Genomic DNA, 10,395 nt, shown 5'->3' on the forward strand with positions numbered 1-10,395 from the left:
AGTATTAAATTTAACTGTGCATTTAATTCCATCATCTAATCCCAAACTTGAATCTCACTATAATGGTCTCTGGTGCCAGCTGGATGGGAGCAGTTTAGCTGTCCTCATGATGCTCGACCTGTCAGCCACATTTGGCATGATCAACTACGAGTTGTTAGTCTACTGTCTTGCTGGGATCAGGGTTCGGGGGACAGTTGCTACACAACTTTCTCGGTAACCGGACAAAAAGAGTGGCAGTGGGGGGAATAGTTGTCATGTCCCTATCTATTCCAACGTGGGGTTTCCCCACGTTAATCAACACCTTTATGTACCCTCTGGCCCAGCTGATCCAGAGTTATGGGCTGGGTTGTCACTAATATGTGGATGGCACCCAGCTCTATTTCCTGATTGAGGGCTGCCCAGACTCATCCCCAGATACATTTGCCAGCTGTTTGGAAGCCATAGCTGAATGGTTAGAGCAGTTACCTGAAACCCTTCCAAGGCAGAGGTCCTGTAGCTGGGTAGGGAGGCATCAGATTTGGAAGTGCACTTGCCTGCCCTGGCTGGGGTGTAACTTAACAGCCTCTGCCAGGAACTTGGGTGTGATTCTGGATGCCTTCTTCTCAATGGAGGCCCAGGTCACCGGGGTAGCCCGCACAGTGTTTTTCCAACTGTGCCAAACGAAGCTACTAGTGCCCTATGTGTCCTCTCACTGCTTGGCCAGTGATCCATGCCACAGTCACCTCTAGACTGGACTTTTGTAACTCGCTCTATGTGAGCCTAACCTTGTCTTGACCTGGAAATTGCAACTGGTACATAATGTGGTCACTAGGGCCCTCACAAGTACAACTTGGAGGGGCCACATCCAGTCTGTTCTGTGGCAGTTTCATTGGTTGCCATCTGTGGCCCAGATCAAATTCAAGGCTTTGGTACTAACCTTTAAGGCCATCCATGGTCTGGGCCCCACTTATCTGAGGGACCGATTAACTTCTTATGCCACCCCCCACAGGGCATTTTGCTCTGCAGGTAGAAATTTGTTGGAGATCCTTGGCCCAAGAGAGGTTTGCCTGGACTTGACCTGGGCCCGGGTCTGGGCCTTCTTGGTCATGGCACCAACCTGGTGGAATGAGCTCCTGGGAAAGCTGAGGGCCCTGACAGAGCAGTCACGGTCCTGCAAGACCTGAAAGATGGAGCTCTTCCACCAGATCTTTGGTTCATGCCAGGGCAAATAAGATCTAGGGCCCCTCCCTGAGCCAGCCATTGTGCTGCTCCTCGTTAACCTACAAAGTGGAGTGCAGCCTGTTGAGCAGGGAGAGAGGGTGGATAAGATGGCCATCAGGATGGGTCACTGTAATGAGGTTTTTATTGTTTTATTGTTTTATGCTGAAGGATATTTATTGTGGGGTTTTTGTCTGTTGTGCACCATGAACCATCTCATACGGGAGTAAATCAAATTATAAATAAATAAAAATAAATCATAAATCAAATTATAAATAAATATAAATAAATAATTTTCCTATGTTTTTAAACTTCCTTTCCTGAATATATTTTTCCTCCCAAATACTTCTGAAGCTGCTTTCCTGTAGCAATATCTGTTCAGAGGCACTGTGAGGAAATGTGGTTGAGAACATACAGCACTCATTTTTGCCTTCTTTTCTTTAAATGGATTTTCTATATGTGGAGAAATGCAGAAAATTACCAAAAGGGAAGTAGTAGAAGCATAAAAGCGTATGGCAGCATCATGGAGCTGTGTAAATGATCCCAATGTGACAACATGCTTTTGGAGAAGGAAGCACAATTCTAATTGTCTTTATTAAATCATTGATGTAACATATTGGAAACCACCTGCATATGAAACATAGGAAACCATGTCCTTATATGGAGATTCTGTGGAAATTCCTGGAACCATGTCTGATAGAATCTATGGATGTTTTATGGACAAGGAAAATGGCCAATGACTTCTCCTTCTGTGTTTCAAACTGACTATTCTTCAACAGTAACTGTATTTTTGGCTATTATGTGGTATAAAAAAGTAATCATAAAAATGCTGAGGATATACGCTATATGGGATGTTTGATTATTTATTACGGTCATTGACCAGCATCAAAGTATCTACAGACCATAAACATTTTAACAGGACACTCGGCATCAGGGAGTTAACAAAGGCACAAAACATTAATACAGCATTTTGACAGTCAGGTCACTCAGCATCAACAATAGCCAAAGATTTCCGCACTCTGCTGGCAGTGTAGCAAAACTTTGCCACCATGCAAGAAACAGAATTATCTTCATCTGTAAGCAAGATGTTAATTAGATGATCATCTGTAAGTCCAGGGAACCTTGATAGCAAGGGCAAGATTAAACGGCTTCTGGCAACCTTATAAAAGTCACAGTATAATATAATGTGGGCAATTGATTCAATTACACCTGAACTGCAAGGGCATAATCGGTCCTCTATAAGCACATGCTGCAGTCTTCCACTTAGCAGTGCTATATGGGAAATAATATGCAGTATATAGATTTCACTTTGATTTACTATATCACACAATTACATTTTAATATTTCACAAAGGATTGCCAACTCCAGGTTGGGAAACTCCTGGAGATCTGGAAGGGGGAGGCTGTAGAGGGTGGAATTGGAGGGGGGAGGGTGCTTAGCTGCCTATAATAGCATGGAGTCTTAGGCTTGCCAAGAGTTCCCACTGGAGCCAGGGGAACTCTTTTGGCATGTCTCCTGCTACTTCAGGCTATCAGAACCCAGGAAGAAATCCCCCTCAAAAAATCACTTTCTTAATGGTCCTCACCAACTATCCACATTCCCTCTTCCCAGCACTCACCAAAACCAGGAAGAGCATCCAGCATGCTGATGTCACCTGGAAGTGATGTTGGCTTGGGGGAATCATTGGGGGGATTGGCATTATTACCATAGAGTTTTCCCAAAAGTCATAGCATCACCCCTGATGTCTCCAATATGCTTATGTCACTTTCATGCAATATCAACATGCTGGACTCTCTTTGGGGTGTTAGATTAGTATGGGGTGCCCACGGTGTCTGTGTGTGTGTGTGTGGGGGGGGTGATGTCAGCACATCTGTGAGCTCCCAGAGAGGGTCCCATCCCCCACTGGCATCACAGAGGCACCCAGCAAACCTAAAGAGTCCACCTTATAAAGTGGCCATTTTCTCTATTTTTCCTGGATGGTCTCTCAAGCAGTGCCCAGATCATGGCCCTTTCCATGGAGATTCACCAAAGTCTAAGCCTGAGTATCCTTTGGAAGTCATGTTGTACTTTGAAGGTATATGTCAATGGCTAAGAATTAACTTGTAAGTACAGGCGTGTACCAGTTATTATTAGAAATTTGCATTTTATTTCCAGTCTGAATTTATTTAATGTCTATATCATCATCATCATCATCATCATCATCATCATCATTATTATTATTATTATTATTATTTAATTTTTAGACCGCCTTTCTCCAAATAGGTCTCAGGGTGGTTTACAAAATAAAGTATTCTATTTAATGTCTATATATTAAAAATTCAGGCAGCAAATATTTAAGTACTCCTTTCAGGTAAGTTGGGAAAGTTACCAGACAATGTTTTCTTTGGGGTGTTCCCTATTCGTATTCCTAATATCTTTTGTTCAATATGGGCCTTAAGATCTAAATAAATAAATTATCTCATGATAATTATAGGGCTACCTATTAGCTAGTTATAATGTCTTTTAGAATATATCTTTTATAAATACTATTAGTCTTAGCCTCACTGAGCTGACACGCCAATAAATGTTCTTGCTTATTTTTATGGCAGTGTCTCAGAAAGCATAGTTATTTTTTTAATTAATATGTCTCTCTTCTTTAAGCTTGTATTCTGAATGCCTTCCAATTCCCCCAACTTGTGATGTCATGTTCAGAACATGACTCTGCTTTTTTACTTTTCTTTTTTTAACTTTTTGCTTATACGTTTGGGAAACTATTTTTGAAATATGCAAATAAAGAAACAGGGAGACATGGAGAGTGAGGACTCCCCACCCACGTTACCTGACAGGTACATGTTACCTGACAGGTCACAGGAAGTTCCTGCAAAGCCTTTCATGTGTATATAAAGGACCAGAACCATGCAGGCAGAGTTATACATCACTAGAAGTCGCAGCATCCAAGCATCTAAGGTAAGCACTGAAACTTTATGTTCGCATGGAATTAGTTATCAATAACACTTGACCACCCATGTTGATGATTGGGATGTTAGAGATCAATGAATTTTGTGTTTAAAATCTGTGATAATAGCTATAATCCAATGCAACTTCCCAAGGTCTAAGCTTCAGTTTTCTAATGAATATGAAACACATCATATAGAAGTAACTTCCACTAAATTAAATAAGACATTGCCCATATAGAGTAGTCCAAGAGAGGTTAGGCACAATGAGATCCTATGGAAGTTGGCAGGATTAAGCATTTCTTCAAATTACTGTATTTCCTCTGTACGGTGTCCCATGTGTCAAGACTGGATTGTTTATCTTCCAGTTAACTAAACTCTCTGAGTATGACTCAGACTCATATTGATATAAAAATAATACTTTCATTCATTTTCTGTTTACACTTTTTTAAAACTGTGCTTCAGAATTTTAGGGTGAATGAGCACCGGGGCAATAATGCATTAAACTTCCAGTCACCTCAGTTTCTAATGAACTAATCCTGAATTGAACCCATTTATAATAATGTAGTTTGCCATTTATACTTTCTTTAAAAATTTGAAAATGATGTATGAGGAAACCGTGGATGATATTTTTAAAATTACAGAACTGTTTATTCCCATTATTCATTTTAAATGTGTTCATACAACTATTGGCAGTGCTTTTGCTGCTGTTTTTTTAAAGAAGGGTCAATATTCATATATAAGGTTGCATGGATTTCCACCAGTTCCCCCTTAAGAACCTGGGACAAGAAGATACATCTTCATTTGACACATGGCCATATATTATGCTCATAATACCAGATGCCAAAAAGAAAGCAAAAAACCTGACAATTGAAGAAGTTGCTTAATTCCACATCAAGAACATTAAAGAACAAAATTTAACAGACAGGATAGTATGATTTTTCAGGATAACACTATGTTTGTGTCTCCTATTGGTATAAACATAATGTTTTATTTCTCTACAAGTCTGATTTTGTAAATAGCACAATAGCTCAACTAAATTATACCATTAAACCAATAGTCCTTTAAACACATGCCTTCTTACAGGGGCAGTTTGGACCATCAAACAGACCATGACTGGCATGGGCCCTTTCACCTGCATTGTCGTCCTTTCATTTCTCTTTGGTACAATTGTGACGAAAGAACGCAAAATGCTCCAATTTGGCCAATGTGAACTGAGTGGCATCTCTTTCCGAGAACTAAGGGACGATTTTGATGAAATCAAAGAAGCTGTTGTAAGTATCTCTTGAAAATATATGTTTGACTCCCAGTAGTTGATTTGAAACCTCGGCTGCATAGTCTCCTCACAGTGCAAATCTGAAAATAGTAACTTCCTTCAAAGATCAATGAAGTCAATAGGCTTTAAAAGATGTCTTTCTTTCTTTCTTTTAGTTACAAAAATATGCATCCTTCCTTTCTGCTCCTACAAAAGCCACTAAGGTGGCCAACAAATTGAAACATAAAATCACATTTCAAAACAGGATTGTTTTGGACTGTGCCGATTATCTTCCAGCTTGTTGATTGTCCTCATGAATAAAATAACAAAGGAAACAGCACAGACATTTAGAAGCCATTCTGTTTTGAAATTAGATTACTTGGCATTCTAAACATGACCCTGCAATCCTATGCAGAGTTATTTCAGTGCATAAACCCAGTAAAATCTATGAGCTTCAACTGGATTAACTGCATTGTAAATCCATTGTAAAGATGGATAAGAAGCTGCCACTGCAAAGGAAAGAACAAACTTTTCATGCAGTTTGAGGATCTTAGATATCAAAGCTAAGACAGTGCTAGGCTTCAAATATCAATTTGAGATCAAAGGTTGAGTGAAGTGGTACTTTTTAAAAGTGCCACTAAACTCAAAACTTTGTTCTTCTTCAGACCAATATGGTTACCCGCCTAAATTTATTAGTCAGAGTTTATGGACCAGTGGTCTGACTCAGTATAGTGTGTCTGTATGTCAGTTATTTCATAATTTTTCTACATGACAATAGACTTGGATTTGCCTCCCCTGCTCTGACCCTCAGTCCCTTGTCCTCAGTTTGAGGAGTGGGACAAATATGTGGTGGGTAGGAATAAGTTCTGAAGATGATGCTCTAGTGTCTGTTATCTCTGTTATGATTACCATAGAGATTAATGGAAATTCCAAAAGCAACATCTGGAAGTGACATCATAGTTTCCTGAGACTCTGCCCTCTCCAGACACTGACCTTAAATCTCCCAGCACTTGCTGGCACAGGGTATCACAGTGTCCTGAATAGGCAATATAATGGAATGGCATAGAATTATAGTGTTGGAAATTAGAGGCTCCATTTTGACTCCTTTCTTCAAATAGGATCCTTATGTACTAGTGTGAACTATCTTAATGCTACAGAATTTTCACCCATAGAGATTAACTGTGGCCTACATCTTCCAAAAAAACCTGGGCTATCCTGCTTCAGAATATAAGCAGGTGGATAGAACACTTTTTCATACCCTCCATACCTATTTTCATAGGTATGTATCATTCTAGTTTTCTCATCTCCCTGGCATTTAAATTTCTATAGGCATGGATTGTTTGTGGTTTATGAGAGCATGTTCAATCATATGGTTCTCACATGTTATCCAGCATGTAGAAGATGTTATCCATTATGTTTCATTATCAACATGTATGCATGTGCTAATTTGGTGTAGCCAGTTTGGTGTAGTGGTTAGGAGTGCGGACTTCTAACCTGGCATGCTGGGTTCGATTCTGCACTCCCCCACATGCAGCCAGCTGGGTGACTTGGGGTCGTCATGGCACTGATAAAACTGTTCTGACCGAGCAGTGATATCAGGGCTCTCTCAGCCTCACCCACCTCACAGGGTGTCTGTTGTGGGGAGAGGAATGGGAAGGTAACTGTAAGCCGCTTTGAACCTCCTTCGGTTAGGGAAAAGCGGCATATAAGAACCAACTCTTCTTCTTCTTCATCTTCTAATTTAATTTAATCATTTTGTGCCAATTCACCAAAAACCCATTAAAGAAGAGCCAGAGTAGACAAATTAGAATTCTATTTGGTTACTTATTGTGCAGTATAACCCTAAGCACTCTTCTTAGAAGCCCCATTGTATTCACTAGTGTTCACCCCTGTTTAAGACTGCAGCCTAAATTATCTTGGCGGGGAAACTCCTGTAGATTTGGAGATGGAACCTGGGAAGAACAGTGATCTCAGTGCTTCAGAGTCCACCCTCCAAAGCATCCTTTTTCTCCAGGAGACCTGTTCTCTGGAGGCTCCTGAGAAGCTATAATTCCAGGTGATCCCCAGGTCCTACCTGGAGACTGGCATCTCTAATTAGAATAGGTGTGGAAACTTGGTGACTTTGGGGGAAAGATACCTAGAGACTTATGCTCATAGTATACTCTCCTAAACAAGCTCGCCAAGGATGCTCTATGCCTTGAAGTAGACACAGGCTATAGATGGCAGTGAAGCAAAACCTTGAAGAAGTAATTTATATTATTCAAAATTCATTAGATCCTAAAGGATATGTGTGTTGGAGATTCCTTTGGGAAGGCTTATAGTTACTATCCATTGGATAGATGGGATGTATCTTCCAGTTGCCATGGCTATAGTGACCCCTAGACATCTTTATCTTCAATCCTTCTTTAAAACCTCCTTTCCCCATGGGTCATGTTGCTAACTGGTAGAAACAGACATGTGTAAACATTTTGGAGTCATTTAGTAAATGAAAATGCAGAAAAAGAGAAGCAGCATGAGTCCAATAGTAATAGATCAGCAGCAATGATCCCAGCATTAATAATGGAGAATATGAAACATAAAACAGGAGGTGAAGAATATGAATTCATCCAGGTGCCTATCTTCATTAGACTAGAAGAAGTGATTTGACTTCAAAAAGACAACCTTGATGGCACACCATTTTCCCTTTTCTGCTGTTTCTTTCACTCACACGATGTCTCTCCTTTTTGTAATTGCAGCAAACCCAGGATAACAGAACTGATGTGATGCTGCTGAAGGAAAGTGTCCTGCTCGAAACTCCAGTAAGAACAGCTTCTTTCAAATATACCAGTGCTCATTGCCTAGTTTCTAAGGGGCAACATGAGTCCATTTCTAAACAGCTGTATGTATAATGGAAGAATCACTAGTAGAACTGTACCTCCATAGTCCAGCAGATCCACCAGACCATTTCTGCAGACAGAAGGATTTCCATTCTTGGAATACAGTTTTCTTGCCTCTCTCCTACCCATCCTCTGCAGTTGCATCAGTGGGGGGAAAGTTCAGAAAGTCATGCATGTTCCACATACTGAAATCCTTCCACCTGCAGAAAAGCCCTGTTCAATCCAAGACAAAAGTTTATAAGAGCAACCTCTCACATACTCATCCCTTAGCACCTTTTGAATGACGCTCAATTTGCCTTCTGTGATATGCCACTTTCTGGATATGTGTTCCATCTCCCCTAATTTTCATGTCATGAACTGTATATGCTTCAAAATAACAATTAATCCAATAATGGGCAAGGTATGATTCGCTCTATACACTGCTTATTAATTATTTGTAGGTCATTTTGTACAATGCCTTTATAACACTGCCATTTTTTCATATCACATGTCTTGTGAGATATAGCACTACACTAGCCATTGCATAAAACAGTACAGTGTTCAGGAGTGAGGAAGAGTATGAACTCTTGTCTCCAAGGTTTAAATACAATGTTCCTGTTATTACTCTGGTAGTTCATTTGCCACAAGGCAGATAAATACATGCAGAATGAAAGTCGTCCTATGTGATTCATATAGGGCTAATTCATGGCATTTTCAGTTCACTGACAACACTCTTCCAAACAACCTTGAACCCAAGCACATGTCAATATGTTCCCTGGAAACCACAGTGAAGTGTCCAAGTTATATGTGTAAGACTGGAGTAAAAGACTGATTCATAAACTTTCTGGTTTATCACACTTTGGCTGACTGTAGCATTGTTTGATTATGTGTATGTTTGAACTAACCATCAGGCAGTATACTTTAAGCATCAAAAATGTAATCGTTGTCAATGGAGGCAGTTCACACATTTATTTATATTTATTTATACATTATATATACATTTGGCTGAATAATCATATTTTGAGAGATCAAATGATGTATGTGTTTATGGGATGGAAAACCTAGATATTAAATGCCTTGTTGGAAGAAATTTGGATGTGCTCACATAATCACATAGCTTTTGTTCTCACTTAAGGTTTCAGAGAGCTGCTGCTTACTCCGCCACCTGCTGAGATTTTACATCGAAAGTGTGTTCAGGCACTATGAAGCAACAAGCAACTTGCTTAGAAGGAAAACCAGCACCTTAGCAAACGCCTTTATCCGCATTAAGACTACTCTGAGACAGTGTGTGAGTTTGATTTCTGATTCTTCATCTTCCAAATGAGAGCTAATTTCAGTAACCTGCCCTTACTCTCTGCACATCAAGCTGAATTCTCAAAGGTCATAATGGTTGAAACACATTTTGAAAATTAAGAAGTCTGCAAAACTAGCTTATAAACAAATTAACATAGCTTCTTATCCAGGACTATCTGTAGAAAACTAAATTTTACTGAGCAAAGAAAAGCCAAAGTAGGGCAGAAAGTATCCTTTTGTTTGACCTTGGTTCATGTAATGATTCTTCTAATATCTTTACTCTGTGCTTTTTATTCATCAGCATGATCAAAACAAATGTTCCTGTGGAGCAGAATCCCATAAAAGATACAGAATTGTTCTGGAGGAATATGAAAAGGTATCTTATTTCTTTTATTTGTTTTCCCCTTGAGGATTCTGTATGTATTAAATGACATAGCAATATATGCTAGGAAGATTTGAGTGGATATATCAGGTATAAAAAGAGCCTCTTGTGGCGCAGAGTGGTAAGGCAGCCGTCTGACAGCTTTGCCCATGAGGCTGGGAGTTCAATCCCAGCAGCCGGCTCAAGGTTGACTCAGCCTTCCATCCTTCCGGGGTCGGTAAAATGAGTACCCAGCTTGCTGGGGGGTAAACGGTAATGACTGGGGAAGGCACTGGCAAACCACCCCATATTGAGTCTGCCAAGAAAACGCTAGAGGGCGTCACCCCAAGGGTCAGACATGACTCGGTGCTTGCACAGGGGATACCTTTACCTTTACCTTTTATCAGGTATAATGCATGAATTATTTTATAATACAAAGATTACTAACTACTGTCAATAATGATGATATATTAATGTCTCAATGTGAACAAAATTAAAACA

At 39.9% G+C, this 10,395-nt stretch overlaps 1 protein-coding gene across 1 annotated transcript; it reads left to right on the top strand.

Annotated features, from left to right (window-relative positions):
• The first annotated feature begins 5,242 nt into the window (after window positions 1-5,242).
• Window positions 5,243-9,564, top strand: LOC143836670 (interleukin-20-like). Its single transcript, XM_077336216.1, has 3 exons — window positions 5,243-5,404; window positions 8,121-8,183; window positions 9,376-9,564. The coding sequence occupies exons 1-3, from the start codon at window positions 5,243-5,245 to the stop codon at window positions 9,562-9,564; spliced, it is 414 nt and encodes a 137-aa protein (XP_077192331.1).
• Window positions 9,565-10,395: the final 831 nt, after the last annotated feature.

This window comes from Paroedura picta, chromosome 4 (genome assembly GCF_049243985.1).
Source record: "Paroedura picta isolate Pp20150507F chromosome 4, Ppicta_v3.0, whole genome shotgun sequence".
NCBI lineage: Eukaryota > Metazoa > Chordata > Lepidosauria > Squamata > Gekkonidae > Paroedura > Paroedura picta.